At 43.7% G+C, this 26,806-nt stretch overlaps 1 protein-coding gene across 4 annotated transcripts in view; it reads right to left on the bottom strand.

Annotated features, from left to right (window-relative positions):
- Armh3 (armadillo like helical domain containing 3) overlaps positions 1-26,806 on the bottom strand; it is a 182,852-nt gene that overhangs the window by 86,296 nt on the left and 69,750 nt on the right. For all 4 annotated transcript variants that reach the window (XM_027407156.1, XM_027407157.2, XM_027407158.2 and 1 more), the window contains 2 exons: positions 26,087-26,147; positions 16,570-16,658 (listed from right to left, as the gene is read on the bottom strand). In XM_027407156.1, the coding sequence (XP_027262957.1) occupies positions 16,570-16,658; positions 26,087-26,147 (150 nt within the window). The remainder of the gene's footprint in view (positions 1-16,569; positions 16,659-26,086; positions 26,148-26,806) is intronic.

Genomic DNA, 26,806 nt, shown 5'->3' with positions numbered 1-26,806 from the left:
GGTGATCCCTGTGAAAAGATCCTTTGACCACCAAAGGGGTCTCAACCCACAGGCTGACCTAGGACATCTGTGTAGAGATCAAATCCGACTCTGTGTCCATCCTTCCTTGCCCTGCATCGACTCCTATCCTTAGTGGGAAAGAAGGAAATGGGCTACAGTCTACAGTCCTCTCTTGCCCTAACCTCCCTTCTCTCCACCCCTGAACCTGAAAACATCAGAGATAGTCTTGTCTCTGCCCACTGTTACTCCTCCAGCCCCACCCTCAGGGCTGGAGTTACAGGCATGCATATGACTGTCAGTGGGTGCTGAGATTTGAACTTCTCATAATTGTGCAGCAAGGTCTCTTAACTGCTAAACCCTCTCTCTGCACCCTAATTTAATTAACTTTTTGAGACAAGATCTCAAGGTAACCCAGGCGGACCTGAAATTCACAATCTTCCCACCTCTTGCTCCCCACCAAGTCCTGGGAATACAGGATCACACCACCATGCCTACCTTAGGCTTACTTTCAGCAAGGAAGTCTGTTCGCTCCCCTATGCTGCCTGCACTCTGTGACGTTTACTGCTCTTACAGGTTCCTGTGCTTTGGTTTGGAACAGCAAGGAAAGAGGAGAACTGACTGCAGAGGCTGCCTGCCATACAACACTCCTCATGTGCAGTCCTCTTACGGCACAGGGAAAGAAACAGCAGGCAAGGACAGCACAAGAGCCGGCTGCGCCCATGTCCTTCACTAGTCCTGTCAAAGAGCAAGGGATGAAGACAAAGGCAGCAGGCACCGGGTTCATGTAGTATACTCCAGTATCTAGGGTTTTGTGATGGAAAGGCAAATGACAGGTGGCTCCTTGAATGGCGTCTGTTAACAAGTGACTGATTGGACTGGACTCAAGCAGGAGTGGTACAGGGAGCCCATAACAAACCACACAGTCTTCTTAGCTCCTACTGGCAGCTCTGGGAATACAGGTGGCTCAGTAAGAGTCACATAAAAATGACAAACCTCAGCCCCAACTTCTGTCCTTGCTGAGGGTCACCTTGCTCAGCTATTTGGAGCTGCCTTTGACAGAGTGCCTTGGTGTGAGGTTACAGCTGGCCCTGCTCACCATCCTAGAAAGGAACATCTGTTGGGAAAACCTGACTCCCAGATATCTGTCTTGCCTTGAACAAACACTTTCAGAAAGGAGAGGCTGCAGAGCTGCATAGTCCCCAGGGTTGTAACCATCCCCAGCAGGCCCCTCAGTTTCCACAGGAGAGAGGCTGATCCTCACTATCTCGTCTCTTCAGAGGTCAGACTCTGCTCCCTCTGTCTTCTCTCTTTACACTGCCTTGGAAATCTAACACCCTTCTCGCCCTCAATCCTAGCACTCACACAAGTACTGTGAATAGACAAGCATCTAAGAGACTTCATAAACTCACAGGAGACAAGAGGAAGAGAGGGCAGACCATAAACAGTAGAGAAAACATGGCTTTTATACATATCCAATCCACAATGGCAAAGATGCAGCTTCAGCAGGGGCTGGGTGGTAACTAAAGGTCAGGAAATCTGGAGACTTGGAAGTGGGAAAATGTTGTCCCTGCACTGATTCACTACTGATGCAGAGTTAGGGATGACAAAGCAACAAAGCAGGGAAAGCAGAGCGTAATTCTAGGACACGCCAACAAGCAACGTGTCCAAGTCACTGCAGGACTGTGTGTGTAGACGCTCTGTGCTGCAGAGACTGTGTGTAGACACTCTGTGATGCAGAGACTGTGTGTGTAGACACTCTGTGATGCAGAGACTGTGTGTAGACACTCTGTGATGCAGAGACTGTGTGTAGACACTCTGTGATGCAGAGACTGTGTGTAGACACTCTGTGATGCAGAGACTGTGTGTGCAGACGCTCTGTGATGCAGAGACTGTGTGTAGACACTCTGTGATGCAGAGACTGTGTGTAGACACTCTGATGCAGAGACTGTGTGTGCAGACGCTCTGTGATGCAGAGACCTGCTTACCCTGACGATTCAGGCCACATACCATTCTCCTGTCCCCCACAGGCCACCAGAAAGTGAAATAAACCTCTAGAGCAGCAGTTCTCAATCTGTGGGCTGCAACCCCTTTGGAGTGGAATGACCCTTTCACAGGGGTGGCCTAACACCATCAGGAAACACAGATATTTACATTAAGAGTCATAACAGCAGTAAAAGTAGTTGTGAAATAGCAACGAAGATAATTTTATGATTGGGGGTCACCACAACATGACAAACTGGATTAAAGGGTGGCAGCATTAGGAAGGTTGAGAACCACTGCCCTAGAGGATATTTCTTTTTGTTTGTTGCAATGTAGGGGACTGAACCCAGGACTACTCACTAGGCAAGTGACTGAGCTACTAAGCCTCAGGTAGCTAAAATGAACAAAGCAATCTTAACTTGGCTCCAAAATGCCTATGGCATTAAAGGCCATAACCCCTCTTCAAAAGAGAACGCCCCCAATATCCTATAAATACTGCTTTCTCCTTTCTCATCTCACTGACTTCAGACACATTACATCAACTATGCGGACACAGCTGAGCACACGCTCTCTTCCCCCTGTCTTAGTGTGAGGGAAGTTCTACGTCTGAAAGGCTCTGACCTAGCTGAGAGTAAATCTCCAGATCTAAGATTCTCAGAGCTCATTTAATCCAGTTTCTCATGTTTTAAAAAAGAAAAAAACCCACCCACCCCAATCTCCCCCACTGGTGTTAATCAAACTGGCAATGAGTCAATTTGACTGCATTTAGAATCACCATGGAAACACACCTCTTGGCATGTCTTACAAGGTGTTTCCTTCCAAAAAGGTGTGACTGAAGAAGGAAGAGGCCAACTGAATGTGGGTGGCAGTGTTAGTTAGGGCTCTGGACGGAAGAAAAGGAGCACTCGCCTGCAGACACACGGACACCAGCTGTCCCCACTCCTGCCACCGTGCCTTCTCTGCCATGATGGGCTGGAGCCCTAGAGGAAGCCTTCCTCCCCGAAGCTGCAGCTCCTCAGACACTTAGTCACAGAGAAATAAAATAAGAGCACACCAAATTCGGTGGTGTTAAAACTGGGACTAGAGGCTGGTGTCCAACTCAGTGTTCTCCATGTCACCAAAACAGTGCATGAGGGTGAGAGTAAAAGAGCAAAACCCCTCACCAGAAATGTTGTGTCTGCCTCGCTGGTTATCACACTGCTACCACATTTCTCTAGATTCTTATTGATAACATTCTTTTAGTTTTTCAAGACAGGGTTTCTGTGTAGCTTTGGAAACCGTCCTGGAACTCACTCTGTAGACCAGGCTGGCCTCGAACTCACAGAGATCCTCCTACTTCTGCCTCCCGAGTGCTTGGATTAAAGGTATGTGCCACCAATGCCTGGCACTGATAACATTCTTTACAAGATTCTCCTGAATATTTTTCTGGCTTTATTGTCCCCATTTTCCCTTGGCTATTGCGCTGAATAGTTTTATGTCAACTTGACCTAAGCTAAAGTCATCTAAGAAGAGGGAGCCTCAACAAAGGAAATGAGTACTTAAGACTGAGCTACAAGCAAGTCTGTATGGCATTTTCTTAGTGACTGATGGAGAAGGGCCCAGCCCATTGTGGGCAGGGCCACCTCTGGGCTGACTTTTGAGACAGGGTCTCCTGTAGTCATGGCGGGTGGGTGAAAGACCTGAGCTAACATGGGGTTAGCTCGTTAAAAAAAAAAAAAAAAACAATAAAGCCTCATGTAGTTTGCAGCAAGCTCTCCAATCCACCTGGTGATTGGGGTGAGCGTGGTCATGGCCTGGGACCCCGGATACCTGAGTTTTCCGGGGGTCTAACAAAACAACAGCAGCAGCAACAAAAAATATCTGGTCCAATAGGGAAAAATGGCTGCTCTTCTCTCAACAAAGAAGGTGCAGCTTGTTGGTGGGTAAAATTGATTAGGCACCTGAGTTCTAGAAATTTCTTTCAAGCACTGTATGCTCTCCACTTGCTGAAAAGCTAGTATTATTGTGCCCATTTTAAAGACGCACAAGTTGAAATTCAGGAAAGTTAACAAATTCCCTGAAGCCACATAGCTGGCTGGAGCTGAACTGCATTGGGGTTAACATACTTGGAGAGAGATGTGTGAACCCTTCCCACTAAGGTCTAGAAAACTGTAACAGCTCTGTCTGTATTTCAACTGAGCAAACATCTGTCTGGGGATGCAACTCAGCTCATCGTGTTCTTGCCTAACATGCACACAGCCCTGGGTCTGCACCACATAAAGCAAACATGCTGATGCAGGCTTGTATCCCAAGTCTCAGGAGGCAAGGCAGTCGGATGGGGTATTCAAGGACATCCTCAACTACATAGAGCTTAACTCAAACCTAGGCTGCAAGAGGCCCTATTTAAAAAGAGAACAACAACAAAACACTGGTTAAAGGCCAATGTCTATTTTACTATTTTAAAAAAGCCAAGCAGTGGTGGTGCACACTTTTAATCCCAGCACTTGGGAGGCAGAGGCAGGTGGATCTCTGTGAGTTCAAGGGCAGGCTGGTCTCCAGAGCGAGTGCCAGGACAACATGGCTGTTACACAGCAGAAATCGGTCTTGAAAAACCAACCAACCAAACAATGAATGAATGAATAAACAAATAAATACCAGCTCCTTCTTCCCCTGAGAGGTGTGAAGTAACCTGTGCAAATGGTTCCCTACTAACTCGATCTAGAAAATCATGAAAAACATCAAGAGGTTCTGATCTTCATGGATTTCACTTTAAGAACATTATGAAGCTGCCCAGGCCACCAAACATCTTCATCTGAAAATCCACCATGCATCTGAAAGATATCACTGTAACAAAGCAATGTACAATGGTGGAGTTGGGAGGTATGTGTCCAGGTCCACCAGTGGAGCTGGACTTATATTGGTACTCACCCCCCAAGCGGATTTTTGCAGCATATGTTTAGCAACACAGAGAGTAACGTAAGGGTCTGAATGTAGACTCTCTAGCTATCGAACACACCCAGTGAACAAAGCACCCCAGATATGTAACCAAACCTCCAGAGCTCATTCCCCCACACATGAGCTCCCCTACACACTGACCCTCCTCATTGAAAAGGAGCAAGAAGACAAAAACATACCCAGAAGAAAGCAAAGAAATAAAAGCTTATGGTACAGAAATAAATACAGCATAAAATAAATGCAAAGAAAAAAGCAAAATGCTTAAGTTCAGTTAGAATTCCATTAATCATCCCCTCACAAAGAAGCCAAAGAAAAAATCCTGTAAGTTGAGGACTTAGGCCAGAGTGGTGGTGTACACCTTAAATCTCAGCACTTGGAAGACTGGATGGTCAGCACTACAGAGTGAGACATTTATACGCCTGTGTTTATAGTAGCATCATTCACAATGGCCAAATGTGGGAAACATCCTAAATGCCCAACAACAGATGAACAGATAAACAATGGGTTATTTACATACAACAGATTGTCATTCTGCCTTAAAATGGAAGAGGCTCAGCATTTAAGAGTGCATGTTGCTCTTAAAGAAAATAAAGCCCAGTTCCCAGTATCCATGTCAAGCATCTCATAACCTTCTAAAGCTCCAGCTCCAGGGGACCCAACACTCTCTTCAGGTCTCTAATAGTGCAATGAACACAAACACAGAGAGATAAACACACATATACATAAAGTAGCTTTATTTATTTACTATTTATTTATTTGTTTGTTTATTTATTTATTTATTTATGGAGGCAGGGTTTCTCTGTGTAGCCCTAGATGTCCTGGAACTCACTCTGTAGACCAGGCTGGCCTCAAACTCCGAGATCTGCCTGCCTCTGCCTCCCGAGTGCTGGGATTAAAGGCGTGAGCCACCACTGCCCAGCTAAAAATACAGTAATTTTTTTAAATAAAGTAATTTTTAAAGGAAGGAAAGATGTTAGTGAGATAAGGTAGCCATAAAAGATCAAAAGGACAGGGGTAAGAGCCAAGTTAAGGTTGTAAGAACTACTTGAGTGGTAAAATTCACAGTGACAAAGTAGAATGGTAGTTGCTTACTCTCAGTGGTGACGCTGGCCTGTCCTCAGCACTCAGGAAGTGGAGGCAGAAGGATCAGAAGTTCAAGGATGTCTCAGATACAGTAAATTCAAACCCAGCCTGGGCCATATGAAACCAGTTTCAAAAAGAAAGGAAAAACCACCTCCAAGGTAAGAATCAAAGTTAGCCATGCTCTCCAAATGCCAGCAATTCCCTATGTGCTCTTGAGGGACCCTGAGTTTGACGTCTAATCTAGCACTATTATGCAAGGCTCCAAACACTGTAATCCTGACTGAATGAAGAAAGTGTTTGCAATTAATTGTTTGTACCCATTAAGTATATTTGTGTTCCATTGGAAGCTCTGCCTCAGTCCCCCTCCTCCCTCTCCAAACCCTGCCCCTCAGAAAGGCATTCAAGCAGCAGCTTTTCCCCTGGAGCTCAAGACCACTTACAGGGTATTTAAACTCATACGGGATATTTAAACTCTGGTCACTAGACCTGCCATGTAATGTTTGTCTTGCTTCCCTGAGATCACCTGAGAGTGCTTTGCTCAGATTAAACCTAGTCCTTTTAATTTGGCTTGATTTGGCTTATTGCACCAACAGAGAAGCCCACTACCAGGGATTCCAAACTACTTATCAGTTTGCATTGGGCTGAGGGGAAGGCTCAGTTGCTAAAGTGCTTTCTGTTCAAGCATGAGGATAGGAGTACAGATCCCAGCTCACATAAAGAGCCAGGAACAGCAGAATCCACCCAGAGCAGGGGAAGCAGAGATCAGACAGTCCCTGGGCCTTGCAAGACAACCACTCTATCTAAATTGGTGAGCTGCATGTTCACTAATAAACCCTGTCCCCCAAAAATAAAGTGGACAATGTGACCGCCAGTCTCCATACACTCGTGCAAACACAAATACATAAATGTGCTTAAGCCTAAGGGAACGAGCACTTCTACTACACTCCTTTGTTCATCGGAACCCTTGGGATTTTGGTTTCTGGGCTTCTGTCCAGAAACTGGCACCAACTGTTGCCTCTTGTGACACTGTTGGAGGCAACTAGCTGCCTCGGGTGTTGCTTCAGCCTGTGTTCCCTTCTTGTGAGTTGTGTGCATCGTACTTGGTAAACAGTGCAACAGCATTGTACAGAACACAGTGTTCAAGCTTGAGAACACTGAGCCAAGATTAAGTATTGTGGTGATTCCTTGAGCCCCTAGTCAATTCCCAGAGGTAGTAGCAGCCCATCTAATTTCTGAAGGTTCATTGCCACCCACTTGAAAGTCTTAGCAGCTTCCACAAGCTCCCATCACAAAACAGAGAACTAGGCTCTATTTGCTGAGCTGTTCTCGGCATTCATGTGCCCTACACAACGAGGACTTCCCCAGATTTGTTACTACCCTGCTCTGGATTCAGGGGGAGAGAAAGAAGAGAACAGCAAACTGTGTTGCCAGGCAGGAGTAGAATAAATAACGGATATAGGAGCTTGTTCAGGACTAAAACCTGTGCACGGCATGAGGGTAAACCAGGTGCAAAGAGAACAAGTCAGCCAAAGGAAGACACAATTGGATGGTAGCTTGGCTACCTGCCTTAGAGAAGCAGAGGGGAGGCTTAATTGTAAAAACCAAGTGAATGATATTTAAATAAAATTAAAAACAGGAAGGAGACAGATTCCAGCCAAGCACAAAGAAGTGTCTCCAAAGAAACTGGCCAGATACCCGGGTGGTGGTGGTGTTGTACACCTTTAATCCCAGCATGTGGGAGGCAAAGGCAGGCAGACCTTCAAGTTCCAAGCCAACCTGGTCTGAAGAGTAAGTTCCAGGACAGCTAGGGCTACATGAAGAAACTGTGTCTCGAAAAAAAGTAAAATAAAAGAGAAAGAAACTGGTCAAACAGAGTGGTCTGTTTGAGTAGCTTCTGCATACAATCGAGAGGAAAGATAAAAGGGTAAGACAAGACCTAGACCCTATTTTGTGGGACTGTATGGAATTAGGATTAAGTGCCACTGAACCCAAATCACAGCCTGTTAAATAGGCAGATGCATAATTTCACAGTGACCAATAGATGGGAAGTATTAGCATCTCACCTGCTTAAGAGAGAAGTCAGAGAAAAGCTAGAAATAGCACTATTGTAAACAAGCTAAAGACACCAAATCCTTAGAGGCCCCATAAACTCCAACCAATGCCAGCATCCCCGGAGAAAATCACCAATCACCCAGCCAACACTGGCAGTGATCAGCAGGCTCACTGTCAATCAACAAAGTGGTTCCGACAGGTGGAGAAAGGCAATCAATACTTGCCAACAGAATGGTTTTAAAATACACTGGAAGCCCTCTCAAAATACAAGCATCTACTCTGTTGTTTTGACACATGCCCTATAATCCCAGAACTTGGGAATTAAGGAAGGCATCAAGAGTTCAAGGTCATTTTCAGCTTCACAGTGTGTTGAAGCCTGTGCTGAATGAGACCCTGATTCAGAAAAAAAACAAAAAACAAAACAAAAAAAAACTTATTTAATTAAAAAAAAAAAAAGCCTTAGCCATTTCTCTGTAAACCGAAGCACCCCACTGTGGTGATATCTTGTCTATACTCTAACAAATAAAGCATGCCTGAAATTCAGAGGTGGAGCTAGCCACTAGTTAACCATAGAGGTCTGGAGGTCTGTACAGACAGACAGGAAGTGATATGGCTGTGTGGGGAAGAGGAATAAAAGGCGGAAGGAGACAGGAGCTCGCTCTCTTTTCAGTTGACAAGTTAGTGAAGTAAGGTGTGGCTGTGGCTTGCTCCTTTGTCTCTCTGATCTTTCAGCTTTTACCTCTATATCTGACTCTGGGTTTTTATTAGTAAGGACCAATTAGAACTCATCTACACCCACCGGCACAGCAGCAGCAGAATGGAAAACAAAATGAAATGGTTCTGTGGCTTTGGTTGTGCCAGGTGCCCCGGTGAACAGAAAACACAAGTCAGTAGCCTGCGCTGCAGAAAGATTCCACAACCATCTAGCCGAACAAGAAGAAAAGCAAATCTTCCTTTAAATGGAAGTCACATCTCCCTATTTCCCTAGCTACGAATGTGTATCTTCTTTAGGGGAAGATGCTGCTCTCCATCATTTCCCATCCTCCATTTACTTGGGAAAGATGCAATCTTCCAATTACTACCCAACCCCTTCTTCATCATGAAAATGAGCCTTTTAAAGTTCCCAGGCTCAGCCTATATATACATCTGCAATTCTATCACTAAGTAGAGGAAGAATTGCTTACTGATGGGGGATAGTATGGGCTACATATTGATTCCAGGCAGGCCTGGACCACCTAGCAAAACCCATCTGGAAAATAAGTAAAGTAAGGCTGGAGAGACAGCATAGTCATTAAGAGCACAAGCTGCTCTTCCAGAGGAGTTGGGTTTCAGTCTCAATACCCACATGGCAGCTAACAACCTTCAGTAACTCCTGTCCCAGAAAATCTGATGCCCTCTTCTGGCTCCACCAGCACTATGCACACACAAGTGTACAGACTTACATGCAGGCAAAAGTCCCACTTATAAAAAAAATTAAAGAAGGAAGAGAGAGTGTACCTAGAGCCTAGAACTGGGAAATGTAGCAAGCATCCCTGTGCAGTTACCCATAACTTAGCAGGCTCAGGAACTACTACTGCCTTCAGTTCCTGCTTTTTTTTCCCAACACTGTCCAGCTGAGTGGTACCAAACTCACTCTACGAGATTCAGCAGTCAATGAAACAGACCATGTCCACATTAACCATCTGCTATGGAACCAAGAACTCTACTCTCTCCCAGACTACAGGAAGGCCAATATCAGATCTGTCTTGCCCAGGTATGGAAGGATGACACCTTATCAAGCTAAACTCTGTCTCACTTTAGAACTAGTAAACTAGTGTAGGCATAGCAACAAAACCAGCTGTTCCTTTGCCCACCCCATGAAACTGACAAGATGCTGATTGAGCTGTGGAAGTTGACTCTTCTCTCCATATGAAGAGATTTTCCTGCACAAAGAGAGGAACAAAGAGTAATTCCTGGCTCTTTTGGAGCTTTTACATAAGAGTCTTTTTCTCCTTGATTTTATTTTTTCTTTTTTTGAGAAAGCGTTTCTCTGCATAGCTCTGGCTGTCCTGGAAGTCACTCTGTAGACCAGGCTGGCCTTGAACTCAGAGATCCGCCTGCCTCTGCCTCCTAAGTGTTGGGATGCCAGGCTTCTTCTTGATTCCTCTGAACACTGAGCCCCTTGAATTCTATCCTTCCTGTCTCCTCTTCCTGACTGCTAGGGTTAGATAATTTTGACAAGCATGCTATATTCTTTCCCACCTGCATAACCTCTTCAAAATTAAAAGAGGCCAAAGCTGTATAAGATGTTCCCTTTAGAGGAAGCTGGGTTAAAAAGTATACTTTTACTATGTTTTGCAACTTCCTATAAGTCTATAATTACATCAAATTACAGTTTAAAAAATAAACTAAACCAAAAGAAGCAGACAATTAAATGTTCAAAGTAAGTATCTACACATCAGGAGGGGCTGCCAAACTGCCAAAGCTATACTACGTCAGAATTGCCAGACGATGCTATGCATCAAATCAGTTTTTCTCTCAAAAAAATTCAGTCCTGGGTAACACCCACAACATAGCTTCCAACAGGCTCTCAATTCCCACCCTCAAATTGTTCCTAACCATGAAGGCACAGGTTCTGCCAGTGATGAGAAAGCCAGCTGGATCTGGAAAACTGTGACGCTCTCTGGGTGTTCCATGTTTCCCAGTAGGAATCTAAAAGGTCAGGCCACATACAATTTCCTTTCTCAGAGTTGAAAATGCTTGGGATGCTCTTTAGCACAGTGAAGCTGAACAGATTGTTTTGAGGGCTTTGGGACCTTTCTTCCTGCAGGGAGGCAAATGTTGCCTAGTGATGTACATCTGAGCACAGAAGTTGGAACTCTAAGTTCCAACCATGACTGTTTGGTGTCTGGCTCCATAGTCCTTAGTAGGTTACTTAACCTGTGTGTTTCCATTCCCTTCCCCAGTCAATAGGGATGCAAGTAATGAATGGCTTACCATCCTGAGACATGGCATAGTGAAAGGGTAAGGACAGTGATCTACAAACAAATGCTGACTAAAAAGTGCCAGCATAAATCTGCCTTTAAACCATGTTTTCAGACTGTGGAAGCCACATATTTAGATGCAAGCTGCTTTTCCAATGCCCCTTCTGCCTACAGTGGAAGTAAAATAAGCTGTCTCCAGGAGACTCTGTTTAAGTGCCTCCCTTTCCAACAACTGCAGGCCTCTCTTTAAATATTCTGTTTATTCTTTAATTAATGGCTTAAAAGAGTCAGAGTTTCCATTTTCACTTGGTTAAAAGTAATCTGTTCATCTGTGGATAAGGAAGAAACACAAAAGGAAAGAGAATACTCAGCATTCTCTTTGCACTCCAATGATCCAAATAAATTTAGGTCAGAGGGTTGGTCCTGTCCAAAGATGATGAGAGGCATCACTTCAAAAATACTACAGCGACCTTTATAAGGATGCACTGGTTATTTTTAGATAGATAGATAGATAGATAGATAGATAGATAGATAGATAGATAGATAGATGTGTGTGTGTGTGTGTGTGTGTGTGTGTGTGTGTGTGTGTGTGTGTGTGTGCATGGAATAACAATTAATGCAAAAAGAGGCCATGAATTTGAAGGAGAGCATGGAGGGTATGTAGGGAGGAGGGTTGAAGGAAGGAAAGGGAAGGAAGAAATGTTGTAATTATATTATAATATCAAAAACAAAAATACTACAGCAACCACATTATAGGTCTATTACTATTGCTGTAGCTTTAAGGCAGAAATAACATTGTGCTGAAGTCTACAATGTCATTTGTGAATTTACTTATTCATTCATTCAAATGTTTTCTAAGTCCCTATTAAAAGTCATGTAGTGCAGGCTGGAGAGCTAACTCAGTGGTTAAGAGTGCTTGTTCTTCCAGAGGACCCAGGTTCAGGTCCCTGAACACACACAATGGACTACACAATCTCTAGACAGATAGATAGATAGATAGATAGATAGATAGATAGATAGATAGATAGGTAAATAAATAAATAAATGGCCCAAAATGTCATAGGGACAAACAGAAAGTAAGTATTATTTGAGTAAAGAGTATGATTTGAGTCTCAGTAAGTTCAGAGAAAAGCTGGGTGTTGTGTACATGCTTCTAATCCCAGAACTCAGGAGGCAGAGGCAACCTTCTGTGAATTTGAGGCCAGCCTGGTCTACATTGTGAGTTCCAGGCCAGCCAGCACTACAAAGTGAGGCCCTTAAAAAAAAAAGTTGAGAGAGAAGATGGTGCTAAAGTCCCCACAGGATGCAGCATGATGGGAGATGGGGTGGGGGAGGGGAGCTTACCTAGACAATAGGATATCCTGTGAGAAAAGAATTTCTTGGGAAGTTATGGAAAGTAAAGTCAGGGCAGTGGGTTTCTTTCTTTCTTTCTTTCTTTCTTTTTCTTTCTTTCTTTCTTTCTTTCTTTCTTTTTCCTTTTTTTCTTTTTTTCTTTTTTTTCCATCATGGCTGAGCCTCACTGGATTCAGCAACTCCTTGAAACTGTATGTAGCATATGCAGATACAAACGGATGATTTCTGGGTATGCAGAGCCCTGCTTTCATTCTAGTTTCAAAGATAAAGAACTGTCTTGTTAGGATCTGATCTCCAAACCTCATTTTCTGTCTTCATCAGAGATGAATTTTAGGTAAGCTTTTGTTTGGAGACTGGTATTTACAGGTCGGAAGAGAGTTTCCAAACGTTCTACATCTTGGGGGTGGGGATGGGGGATGATGGTTGCTAAAAAGAAAGGGCAAAGCAGACACACAGGACTTCCTTCTTCCACATTCCAACTGAAATGAGCTCAGACATCCTCCTACTCAAGATACCATGGCAACAGCCATTGTACAAATGGGTGGCAGCAGGGAGTGGGTCAGAGCTTGTACGCAAAGCAGGACAAGGTACCAAGTGAGGTTGAGTTCCTAGCCTTTCCTCTCCAGCATCTACTTTTTGGGGAATTCACTTCAGGAATTTTGGAGACTTCTGGCATTTCCCCAAAACAAAGAGCAACCCCAGAAATAAAAACCAGCACTCAAGAAGTACCATGACACTGAATGCCCACATTGCAAACACAGAAGGACCATATCTAAGTGTCTTCTCTAAGTGCAAGGGTTTCTGGCTGTTCAATCTAACCTTACATGCCTACACTCTTATTTATAAATAAATTTCATTTATAATTCACAACACATATATGGGCAAGCATTTTCTACACTGGTATATTTGCCATGATGAGTTTCACACACCTCCCTCAAATCCATAAATCTAGAAGGCAAAGAGAGAATGAAAACTTGGGCATTCCAACATATGAGGGGTAGTGCCAGCCAAGGAGTGGGTGGATCCAACATAGCCACACTTGTATTCACTGAATGCAATATTATACATTATTATGGGCTCTAACTGCACTACTGTAGGGTTGTATTTTGCAGCTTTCCTTAACACCTGCTGCTATTGATCACACTGTATACTCCATGTATGAACACACAGAACCACAGTTACAGGAGGGCTCAGAGGGTAAAGGCACTTGCTACCAAGCCTGACAACTTGAGTTCTATTCCCTGGGTCCCCCAGAGTGGAAGGTGACAGCTGATTCTAGTAAGCTGTCCTTTTATGTTAACAATCGCGGGCCATGTGCAGCAATAACAAATAAGCGAATGGATGTGGCTCTCGGATGTCTCTAACACAAACATCCATGCCTCAGAAGCAAACAGGCCTCAAGGATGATATCTCCTGCACATCTCCTCTTAAGACAAGGAAGACGCAGAGTATGAGCAAAGACGGCAAGTGATCACAGAGCTGATCACGACAAAATTCTCAAAGACATGAGGCCAACCAACCAACCCAGGATAAAGAATTGTCTTGTCTTCATAAGTTACTAACTAGACCGGCAAAATGCTAAGAGTCTGCCAGGTATAGTTGTATAACTGGGCAACTCCAGCACTTGGGAGGCAGAGGCAGGCAATGATGGACCAGCCTGACTCCATCTTAAGATTGGAAGCCATCTTTTTACAAAGTCAAAATAAGTTCATTCCTGTTTTCTGTAAAACTTAAATCTGACCAGGACTTGACCCATTTTCTGGAATTTGACATGTTTCACAGCTTATACCCTGATAAAATAAGATGTCCTCCCCAAAAAGTTTGAGATGTTCAGCCAAGTTCTTACATAACCAAAAATTCAACCACCCCTTGGAAATCCCCTAGCCTTGCAGGTTGGTGGAGGGGGTGCTATAAATCCCACCTCCTATGTTTGATGCTGTCTTTCAAATCCCACTTTAGGAAGACAGCCTTGTCTGACAGAAAGTAAAGCTTGCTTAATTCTACTACAAGAATTTGGGTAATGGTCTTTACCCTCATCTGGCAGGATTAACAACAGATCTCTGAGTTCAAGACCAGCCTTGTCTACAGCGTGAGTTTCAGGACAGCCCAAACTACACAGAGAAATCCTGTCCTGAAAAACCAATTGAATAACTAAAAGAATGAATAAATAAATAAAAAGATGACAGGAAATATGAAATGGAAGTAGGAGAACAATGGGAAGCCTGAGACCTGAAGGACCTGAGGAAAACAGAACAAGGCAGAGTACAGAGCAGTGTACTACACACAACAGAACAGTACAATGACTGAGGAGGGGGACAGACAAGAGGCCAGTCCAGAGGCCAAGGAAGGAAAACTAGACTCGAACCAGAAGCAGTAGAAACCGCTGCCACAGAACCGCTAAATGTTTCCTGGAGCTTCATCTCAGCTGTAGACAATAACCCCTGCATTTGTTCTAATCCCACAACGGCACCAAATATACAAATTTGCACTGTTTTGCATTTTCTTTTACATGCTAGGCTTTTGGAGCTCTATAATTATATTATCTATATAAAATAATACGAGTTAGTTTAAAGAAAAAAGAATTATAATCAGTTAACTTGACAGGTATGGGTGGCACATGCCTATAAGTCTAGCATTTGGGAGACTGAGCCAGAAAGACCGCCTTGAGTTCAAGGACATACGACCCCGTCTCAAACAAAACATACACATGCACATGCCCTTGTGAGTGCACTCACACAGCAACTTAACTCACTTCAGTCAGCTCACGGTCTTCCAGTCTCTTCTGACACGCCCTCCCTCCATTTCAAACTCGTAATTACACTCTTCTCTCCTAAAACTCCCAACTAAAATTGCACTGTTGCCCCATTAGTGTGGCTCTCTTACCCTCCCTTTTACCATCACACACAGTAACTGCTGAAAACTTGCTAATCCATTAATTAAAGATCTCTACTTCCCATTATGGAGGACTAAATTTAGAAAGCCAAATTAAGCCGGGAGGAAACCGTGTGTCACAACAAGGGGGATGAATTCCATGGAAGGGGGCTGGGCTCCTGGCCTGTTTCTTACAAAGCCCTGCCTGACACTAACACTCTCTCCTGTTCAGAATACAGAGCAACACCCCATGGGTGGGGCAGCCACTCATCTGTAATCATCTGGGGAAAACTATTATAGCCTCCCTCGGGTCACAAAAGCCACAGGACCTATCAGCAAACAACTGCCTCAGAGAACAATCTCTGCTTTCCCAAAACCTCCAATTTAGTCACACAAAAGAAAGGGTGGCAAGCTAACATTAATTGTACCCTTAGAGAAGCGACACATCCCGCATGCAGGGATGGCAGTGACTTTACTGGGTTACCAAATAGATATAAAGATAAAAGTAAACATTATAATTTTCTGTTTTGTCTCTGGCACAGGGGGAGTGGTGCCATCTACACAGTCTGTAAACAGTAATAACACCAGATGTAACAAAAGAACAGGGTTCCCCCCATCTCTCCGCCCCCATCCCCACCCCCATCCTCTTGCCATTCCTCCTGAGATTACTCATCTTGAGGAAACACACAGCCGCTTCCCTATAGTCCATATGCTGCTACCAAATGGAAGTGGAGGAGAATCCAAGTTTACACTGATTCCTCCTCGCTGCTACACAAAGCCAGACTCTTTGAGATTCAAGACATTTTTATTTGGTTGGTTTTGTTTTTTAAGACAGGGTCTTACTTACTACACATCACTGAAAGGCCTGGAATTCACTATGTATCCCAGTCTGGTCTTGAACTCACCGAGATCTACTTGCTTCTCCCTTCAATGCTGGGATTATGGGGTTTGTACCATTATGCCTGGCTAACAAATTATATCCTCTCCTGTGATTGTTTTCCTGTTTTCTCAGTGCTAGGGATTAAATCCAGAGCCTTATGCTTCCTAGGCAATTACCACCACCTTTAGCCCTGGAACTCAAGAAACCATCATTTGTTTCTAAAGGCTGACAAAAAAAAAATTACAGAGAACAAGAAGGAACAGAAAAGAATGGACCACAGAGCATGCTCAAGTCTACATTCAAACAAGACTGAAATGCTAAAAATAAATAATGTAAGTGAAAAGAGAATCATTCTAATGCACTGCAAGGATAAAAAGACTAGTAACAGTCTGGGCACCAGCCTAGGAGCTCATCCAAAGCACAGAAGAGAACAAATCCAAGGAGCAGCATTACCTGACCAGAGTTCCCGCCAGGTATAGTGCAGGCGAACCCTACACTTCTTCTGGTAACACAGCAGTTTATGCACAACCTGGACACACCGCCTGCAGTAAAAAAGAAAACACCGGTGAGCCTCAGAGTCCAGACAGCTCACCAGTACTCTTCCTCTAGGGAGGCAGCTCTGCTAGGGCCACTAAGCCTGAAGGCAAATACATACACATACCAAAATAAAAAAAAAAAAAGTATAGTCCAGCCAAATATTCTATGTCTGTCTCTCACAACTCCACTCTCCCTTCTCCCCCCACTCCACAATTTGTGCTATCCATGGGGCTACAACCACTCAGAGGTCTAGCATGAGGCACCACTGTTGTCTTTCCCTTGAGTACTCTTCCTTCCTTCCAGGGAGGAAAGATACATCACAATTATTCCAGTGACAGCAAGCATAGCATGTGGCTGGGCATGGTGGTGAATTCTTGCAATCCCAACACTCAAGTGGCTGAGACAACTTGGGCTATATAGCGATACCTTGTCTCAAAAAAGGAAAGGTTGGAGGGGGACAATGCAATGGCTCACCTATCAGGAAAGGCTCTCGTTACCAAGTCTGACAACAGAGTTTGATCCCTGGGTCCAAATCAACTACATATTGGCTTGTCCTGAAATTCTTTTCTACCACAAAGCAAAAGATCTGATCTCACCTGAACTGAGGTTCTTAAAAGATCAGGGGACTCCTCAGGCTGCTCCAGGTGACATCTTGTCTTTATCTGCTCTATTGCCCTGGATGACTTTCATCCTCCCTAGAGCTGGGATTAAAGTACAGGCCACTACACCCAGCTCAGGCCTATCTTTTGTATTCATTCATTCTCTATAAACTGTTCCAAGATGTAAGAATAAAGAATGACAGAAGACCCAAATAAGCAAGGTAAAATGGCATTGCAGGAGGTGGCACGTGTCCATCCTGTCTGATTTATAAGTTTTCTAATACAGTCAAGTATGCATCAGCTGAACGGCAGCTTCAAGTAGAGGATACTTCCTCCGGTAGAGTTGAAATTCTCAGAGTCTGTGCCCTTACTCTAAGGCAAGGAAACCTGAAATACTTCTTGCAGCTGTCTAGGGGTACCAATTTGGTCACTAAATAAGATAAATTAAAGGTAGCTATTCTTTGGAGCCTCCTAGCAAAGGAGAAAAGAAAAAGAAAGAACACTACCACCCTTCCTCTGAGAGTTAAGAGCCAAAGAGACCAGCTAGAGGAATTAAAGTGCCTATCAGCACTCAAAGGCAACAGTAAAGTGGGCTTACTTACTCAATATGTAAACTGATGTGCTAAATTTTAGCCAGCTATGGTGGCATACACTGGTAACCCCAGCCTGAAGGAGGATGACAAGAGAACAAGGCCAGCCTGGACGATATAGAAAATACCAGGCGTGAGAGATGTTTCAACAGTTAAGAGTACTGGCTACCCTTCCAGAGGACTCAGGTTCAAGTCCCAGCACCTACATCTATAACGCTAGTTCCAAGGGGTCCAATGCCCTCTTCTGGCCTTCATGGGCAGTACATACACATACATGTAGGTGAGAACAAGTAAAGACATAAAGTAAAAATAAATGTTTTAAAAAGAAAGAATTAAGCCATCGAAAGCTACAGTGCAAGTCTTCTGTGTCAAACAATAAAACATCAGGCCAGTGAGATGGCTCAGCAGTAAAAGCACTTTCCACACAGGCCTGGTAAACACATTCCATCCCTGAATCCATGAAAAGAATCATGGACACATGCCACACATCTGTAACCTCAACATCCTACAGCAAGTTGTTATGAGATGAAGACAGAATTACCCAGAACCTTGTGAGCCAGTAAGCCTGAAGTTCTCAGTACAGTGGAAACAACAAGAGAGATTCTGCCTCAACAAGATAGGAGAAGCAACTCTCTAAAATTGTCTGATTTTCATATTTCACCGTAATACATATATACCCACATAAAATATTTAGCAATCACACAGAAATATAAAGTAACACATACATCAACAAATTTTAAATAATTTTATTTTACCCTAAAAAAAATCTACCTATACTGAGACTGTCTACCAAGTGATACAAATTCTGAATAAACCATTCTTCCAGTTTCCAAATCATTTCCTTCTTTTGGATTGGTTTGGGTTTTTTGTTTTTTGTTTGTTTTTGTTTTGTTTTGTTTTGTTTGTTTTTTGGTTTTTTTTGTGTGTGTGTGTTTCAAGATAGGGTTTCTCTGTGTAACATCCTGGTTGTCCTGGAACTAGATTTGTAGACCAGACTGGTCTTGAACTCACAGAAATCCACCTGCCTCCCGAGTGCTGGGATTAAAGGTGTGTGCCATCACTGCCTGGCTTCATTTTCTTATTTTTTTAGCAGTGGTGACATGCTCTCATCTGATATGGCTGCCACCTGCAGCTGTTTCACTTCAATCACAGTGGCTGCCCCCTTCAAACCTCTAGCAGCCCTGCCACTCAGGCTGTCGCCCTGGGGGCTTCTGTTCCCCAGACAATGACTTTGTTGCTGCCACTAAATGTAGTTTTGAGAGCTCAGAGTAGCAACTGGCTAAACTATCTCTCTTTACTGGAGTCCAGGAAGCCACTCTCCTTTCACAAATCCCCAGCTTAAAAAAAAAAAAAAGACACTAAACTCCTCCCTGCTACCTCCTGTCAACTAGCTGCTAAGCCCATCTCTAGCTCAGGTTAATTTTATTTAATTAATGTAAATGCAAAACATCTTTACATAAACAAATGCAACACACCTTTGCCTACTTGGATATTCCACAACCATCTGCTAAATGATAGCCTCAACTGAGCCATGCTCTTTGCCTTAGCCAATCTATAAAAGCTTCTATCTCTATCTTCATAAAATTGACAGTGACTAGATTCCAGCTGCTAAAGTTGCTGCACCCAACAAGGATGGGTAGATGGTGCCGATGGTGCCATATGGGACCACTCACATGCACTATGGTCATGACTGCATGACAGCGCCTCTCACGTGGACTGAACCTCTACAAGCATACTCCAGAGCCGGGCTGAGATGCTTCCTACACCCCCTTGTGCCCCTTACTTAAAGGCTATGCACAACACTCCAAAAAAGGCTCTCTCGTTGTCTCACAGCTGCCTAACAGGTGCCCTGTAAGCCTCATGTTCACAATGACTCAGACTATTTACCAAGCATAATGATAACCTATGAAGCTGACAGTCAGCACTCAAGAAGCTGAGGCAGGAGGCTGGACAGTTTGAGGCCAGCCTGGGTTACATTGCAAGACTGTCTAAAAAGAGAAAGAAACAAAAACAAATTTAACAACTGTCACATCCTTTAAAATACATACTGGCAGAAGATTTCAAATTGACTGCTTCTTGGGGTGTTTCTCCCATGCACATAGTGGTTTCCTAGTCTAAGAAAAGACAGTCCTGCCTTCTCCTAACTTCCCCTTTCTCCTGCATCTTTTGGATAACCTGTCTCAAAAAAGAAGGGGGTAGGCTTAAGTTTTCCACTTAAGAGTGAGTTAAGATTTATTTTCCTGAATTCATTTCTCCTCAGTCTCAAACCCTGTGGTAACAATAGGGATGGATGGCAACAAGAATCAAGAAAAACAAGAGCGGAAGTTATGCTGGGGGGGTTTCTTCTAGCGCTTCTGGCTCCCGGCTAGACTCCTTTCCCTTGCAGAAGCACCTTTTCCGTCACTGCCTTTCCAACTGCACTCAGACACAGAAAAGAAACGAGTCTCACTTCTGACCCAGATTCTGCTCTGGATGCTAACTCTTCCTGTACTCCATATTTCTTCATACTGCACCATGAGGGCTGTAAACGTATCTGAAATGGCAGGAATTCATTTTGCTTCAGTCCCTCTTTGTGCTGCTGAGAGGCTGCACACAATGAGAAGTGAGAGCAGCAACCTGGCCTGCTGCCCAGCTGGGAGCAGATAAGTTCACCTAAACAGGACTTGATGCTCCAAATACCAAAACTGAAAAAGGAAACACAAGTAGGGGGAAGGAAACCCTGAACATATCCATGGGCACCAGCAGGGAGAGTGAGCTCAGCCTGAAGGTGGGACCTTCTGCCTCGCCTTCTTCTCTTCATCGTCACCACCTTCCAACCGGGGAGCAGGAGAAGAAAGTAGTACAGAAAATGCTCCGGACAAAGCTAGAACTACCGGTTAGGAATGGGGCGTGTAAAACATCCACAGTAAGCAGGCAAAGGGTTGGGTGGACAGGTGCATACTTCTAACTCTATAGTTGTAAACACACAACCCTATCAAGATATTCCTGCCTTCAACTCTTCCACCATCTACATTCTCTCGTGTAATTTACTCACTATTCTTACCCTTCCTTTCTATACCCAATTCTCTAACTCTCCAGAATTATATATTTTCCAAACACAACACATTTTGAAGCTGCTAAAATCCTGAAATACTCATCCTGATCCCCTTTCCCTACTCATCCACATAGAAAACTCCCAATGTTTCTTTTATGGATTAGGTCAAATGGAACCTCCTCTGAGGTCCTGCCAACCTGGACACACACACACACACACACACACACACACACACACACACACACACACACACACACACACAAACACACCCCTTTCATTTGTTACTTATCACCAAAAAAAGAAAAAAAAAAAAGCTGAGAGTACAACCTTGAAATCAGGAGGAATGAGTCAGAACCCTGCTCATGCAGCTCACTGCCATGCAACTGTGATGCTGTATGAAACATGGCTCCTGGAATCCTAGCCTCCTTGAACTCACATCCTCTATCTCAAATGAAATACTTTACAAGGAGATTTGTTCCTTGGAAAGTCCAGTATCAAGGTGCTAGCATTTAGGAAGAAGAGTCTTCTAGGCATCGTTTGTGATGGAAGGCAGAAGAAGCAAGGACAATGGCTTGCATGAAAACATACAGAGGGCTGAAGGCGGAGAAGAAGAGAAGGTGCAAGTGAGCTCACAGCAGCCAAACCTTTTTCAGTTGACAATGACACACTCAGGAGAGAGGCGCCCCCATGATCTAAATACCTCATCCCCACACTGCTGCACTGGAGTTTCCAAAATATGATTTGGAAGAAACACAATCAAACAATAGCATTCTTGCATAATTCCTCCCACATTATATCCATGTGACCAAAAGAAATGCAGAATACTTGGTAATCGATCATGACAGATGCTGGATCTTCCACGTTGAGCTCCAGTCCTTTCTCTGTTGGATTATTTACATTGAAGAAAGCTAACTGCCATATTCAACAACTATAAAGAAATCGGGGTGAAGAGCTGAGGCTTTTGCCAGCAAGACAGCTCAGCCCATAAAGATGCCTGCCACCACGCCCAAGAACCTAAGTTAGATCCCCTAGGACCCACATGGTAAAAAGACAGAAATGAATACTGCAAACTGTCCTCTGACCTACACACACACACACACACACACACACACACACACAACTAAATACATAGAAAACAAATGTGCAAAGCTTGCCAATAACCATTAAGTAAGCATGGGAGCAAGCTCTCCAACCCCAGAGGGACTTTACTGGCCCTCAGCCCCAACTAGCACTTTTCCCCACAGCCTTCTGAGCCCAATACACCTGAGGCAAACTGGCACTCATAGGATATAACTAAGCTCCAAGCCAGGACAGGGAATATAGGTCAGTTGGTAGAGTGCTAGCCTACGTGCACAAAGACTGGGGTTCTTGCTAGCACCACACATATCAAGCTTGGCAGCATATGCTTGTAATCTTAGCATTCAGTAAGCAGAAGCCAAGGGGATCAGAAGCTGAAGGCCATCCTTAGCTTCACAGCAAATGCCAGCCTGGGATACATAGCAATCAGTTTAAAATAAATAAATTATAGACCCATGAGAGGTCTTATGCTAAAAATAACCAATTGAACTTTTCATAGATTGCTAAACCACAGAAATTGTGAAATTATGAATATTCACCTTAAACTATTAGGTTCTGGAGTACTTTGGTACACTAATAGATAATTCATTTCTAAAGGACATTGACAGCCCACGATTTACAGTAAGAAATTTTGGAGCCCAGTCTGGTGATTCACGCCTTTAATTCCAGCACTTGGGAGGCAAAGGCAGGTGGATCTCTGGGTTTGAGGTTAGCCTGGCCTACAGAGGGAGTTTCCAGGGACCCTGGGCTACACAAAGAAACCTTGTCGAAAGAAAGAAAGGAAGGAAGGAAGGAAGAAAGAAAGAAAGGAAGGAAGGAAGGAAGGAAGGAAGGAAGGAAGGAAGGAAGGAAGGAAGAAAGGAAGGAAGGAAGGAAGAAAGGAAGGAAGGAAAAGGAGGGAGGGCGGGAGGGAGGGAGATGTTTTGGTCTAACGTGACGGAGTACACTTTTAACCGCAGTCATTGGGAGATAGCAGCAGAAGGGTAAGATGTTAAATTCATTCTTACTGACATGGGGGTTCATGGCCATTAAGGGCTACATGAAACCCATCTCAAAAACAAAACAAAATGGAGAAAAAAAAATGGTAAAAGATAGTCTCTCTGTAGACCAGGATGGCCTCAAACTCAGATCTGCTTGCCTCTTGTCTCCCAAGTACTGGGGTATTAATGTGTACACCTCCACAGCCCAGCTAAATAGCATATTTTAAAATAGGAGATACCTAGGAATGGTGATACACACACTAACGTTACCCCAGTACTAACAGGCTGAAGGAGAATCATGAGTTTGGGGCTAGCCTGGTTTGCATAGCAAGTTCCAGGTTATCTTGAGCTAAACAGTAAGACCCTGTCTCAAAACAGCAACCCAGATTAATAATATGGCAGGGGCTGGAGAGATGCTCAGAGGGAAAAGCACTTGCCACCATGCCTGACAGCTGAGCGCAATCCCAGGCACCTACATGGTGAAAGGTGCCAACCAACTCCCCCAATCTTCTTGATGTGGCACATGTGCGCACACACACACACACAAGATCATCCACATAAAGAATAATAATAAGCAGAACTGGGCACGCCTTAAATCCCAGCACTCAGGAGGCAGAAGCAGAAGGACCTCTGTGAGTCTGAAGCCAGCCTGGTCTACAGAGTGCGTTCCGGGACAGTCAGAGCTACACAGTAAAATTCTGTGTCATGAAAACAAAAACATTTAAAAAATGCAATTCAAAAACAAATGAAGAAGGAAAGAACAGGAGGAAACAAGTCAGAAAGTTTATAGCAAAACCATATCTAATACTACCTAAAATGAACAGAAATTCATCTGCTAAGTAGTATGAAAAGTAGCTTCATTGGCCTTTGAATTAAAATCAAGCATCACGCTTCTAAAAACCCAAAAAGTATGGCCAACTATGACTTATTAATCCAAAGGTAAAATTTATATTATTGCACTAGACTCAGGAAACCAAGACATACACAGTCCATAAGCAATCTGAAAAGCTGGTGGTCTGGTCTGTGAAGTCCTGTGCATATCTACATCCCTGACGCTGGGATAAACTATGCCAAGTTAGTATACCAATGGTACTTCCAGAAGGAAAAGTGAAGGTGCTAATGCTGTGGTCAGCCTTGACGAGCTGATGGATGGATGGGTGTGTGTGTGTGTGTGTGTGTGTGTGTGTGTGTGTGTGTGTGTGTGTGTGTGTGTGTGTGTGTGTCTGTGTGTGTGTGTCTGTGTGTGTGTGTCTGTGTGTGTGTGTCTGTGTGTGTCTGTGTGTGTCTGTGTGTGTCTGTGTGTGTCTGTGTCTGTGTACAAGGTCTCAAATAACTCAGCTTCACCTCAAAATGCTATGTAGCTACAATTGACCTTGAACTTTTAATCCTTCTGCCTCTATCCCCCAAGTGCAAGCATCACACAGGCCTGCACCAATATGCCCATTGTTGTAGTCTTTTGTTTGTATCTGTGTTCTGACAAAGTTTGCCTGGAGATCAGAGGACAGAGCTAGCCACTAGTTAACCATAGAAGTCTGGAGGTCTGTACAGAGAGGATATAGTAAGTGACAACATGGGGAGAAGACAGGAAGTGATAAGGCCAGGAGTAGACAGGATCTCACCCTTTCAGTCTGCGATTTCGGAGCAGTAAGAACCCTAATGGCCAGTTGCTCTGCTTCTGTTCTTTCAGCTCCCATCCCCTGAAATCTAACTCCGGGTTTTTATTGATAAGACCAATTAGGATCACACTTCAGCCCATGCTGAGATGCTTCTGAAGAAAGAAAAATACACACATCTGGGATGACACTAATTGACACGGCTGCTCAAAGTGTTGGAAAGAAGAAGACAGGACATAAATGGCTGACCTTAACCTCATAAAAATATGACTGCTTTCAGTAGCCTCTCACTCCTCCAGTAAACAACTGTGATGGATAGTCACATTTCCTTAGGAGTTCAGCCTGGCCCTAGTAGGGGGTCTAGGTTATTAAGACAATATGTGCTAAGAACAGAGCAAAAGGTCTCTCTTTGACCTCTACCTATCCTCTAAATATTAATGACTGCTTTGATGCTAACACCAGAGAAAATGACATGCATAGCCATGCCATGCTTGAAACAGTCCCCTGTGATCTGCTTCAAGGCATCTACCCAGATCTCCATACAGTGAGCTTAAAAGTGATAATGAAGCCAGGGAGTAGTGGAGCACACCTTTGATCCCAGCACTCCAGAAGCAGAGGCAGGCAGATCTCTGTGAGTTTGAGTCTAGCCTGATCTACAAGAGCAAGTTCCAAGACAGTCAGGGCTACCTGTCAGAGAAACCTGTCTCAAAATAAATAAATAAATAAATAAATAAATAAATAAATAAATAAATAATGAAGAAATATGCAAAACCCAAATTGTACTTTTCCCTTCCTAAAAAGATTAACACGATGGTTCTTGATGTTTCCTCACATAAATGTTTCCTTTTTTAAAGACTCTTGATTTTCTTTCTTAAAAGATTTTTTTGGGGGGGCTGGAGAGATGGCTCAGAGGTTAAGAGCGCTGACTGCTCTTCCAGAGGTCCTGAGTTCAATTCCCAGCATCCACATGGTGGCTCACAACCATCCCTTCTGAAATCTGGTGCCCTCTTCTGGTGTGCAGATATACATGGAAGCAGAATGTTGTATACATAATAAATAAATAAAAATCTTAAAAAAAAAAAAAGATTTTTTTTTGAAGCTGGGTGTTGGTGGCGCACGCCTTTAATTCCAGCACTCGGGAGGCAGAGGCAGGCGGATCTCTCTGAGTTCGAGGCCAGCCTAGAACGAGTTCCAGAACAGCCTCCAAAGTCACAGAGAAACCCTGTCTCGGGAAAAAAAAAAAAAAAAATTTTTGTTTTCAGTCACATGTATGTGTGTGGGTACATGCACATGAGTGTGGGTTCCCACAGAGGCCCGAAGTGTCAGAAAGCCCAGAACTAGAATGACAGGTTGTTATGAACTGCACCATATGGATGCTAGGAACAAACTCGGGTCCTCTGAAAAGGCAGTATGCAGTCCTAACCACTGAGCCATCTCTCAGGCCAATGTGTTTTTCCTGAAGTAAAACAGACCACATATTTTTTTATCACTTTGTTCTTTACAATAAATCTGCACATAAAAAGTGAACCATGGTACTTACACATAGAGATCCATAGGGAACTCCTTCATCATGTGTGTTACAATGAACTCCACCATCAGGTCTAAGAGTGGAATGGAGAAAAATGACATCAGCCACAATGAAATTCACTCTTGAGTTGGGGGAAGAAAAGCTTCTCAAAGCTGTGTGTACCTTGTACTCACAATGAATGGCCTCTGCCACCTTCATACTGAGTGACATCCCCTGCCAACATCTATCTGCATGAATCCAATTTATTTTCTATGGCATGTTTTTAACACTTGCCATTTGGAAATTAACAAGTAAAATGCTTCATGCACTAAGTTTCAGCAAAGTGGTTCGCTCTCCTATAAGTTAAAAAGCTAAACACCTCACTCTTCTACTTTTAGAAGGATCTGACAATAAATTTAGATACAAGGGAAATTTCACTGTATGGATATCTCATACCATAGCACAAATATAAGCTGCTGGAGGGAAGTCTGAGACCAGAGCAAAGGTGAAAGTCTGGAACCCGCTCCCATGAGCAGACTTGGCTCGAAAGCTCTGTCAGTCTGTCCCGGCTCACCATCATGCTGTTTGAGAGACTGAATGGAATGGTCTGTGGGGCTCTTGGTCAACAGAGCTTACTGTATGGTCTTCATTACTGTTCCTAAATCAGGTAGATTCGGGAACTGAGGTTGAACACCCAGTGAAAAGGGCATGAAGAGTTTCACTAATTCCTCTAAGGAAAATGCGTATTTTTGG

The sequence above is a fragment of the Cricetulus griseus genome, chromosome 3 (assembly GCF_003668045.3).
Source record: "Cricetulus griseus strain 17A/GY chromosome 3, alternate assembly CriGri-PICRH-1.0, whole genome shotgun sequence".
NCBI lineage: Eukaryota > Metazoa > Chordata > Mammalia > Rodentia > Cricetidae > Cricetulus > Cricetulus griseus.
This window is presented reverse-complemented; position numbering and strand designations above follow the sequence as displayed.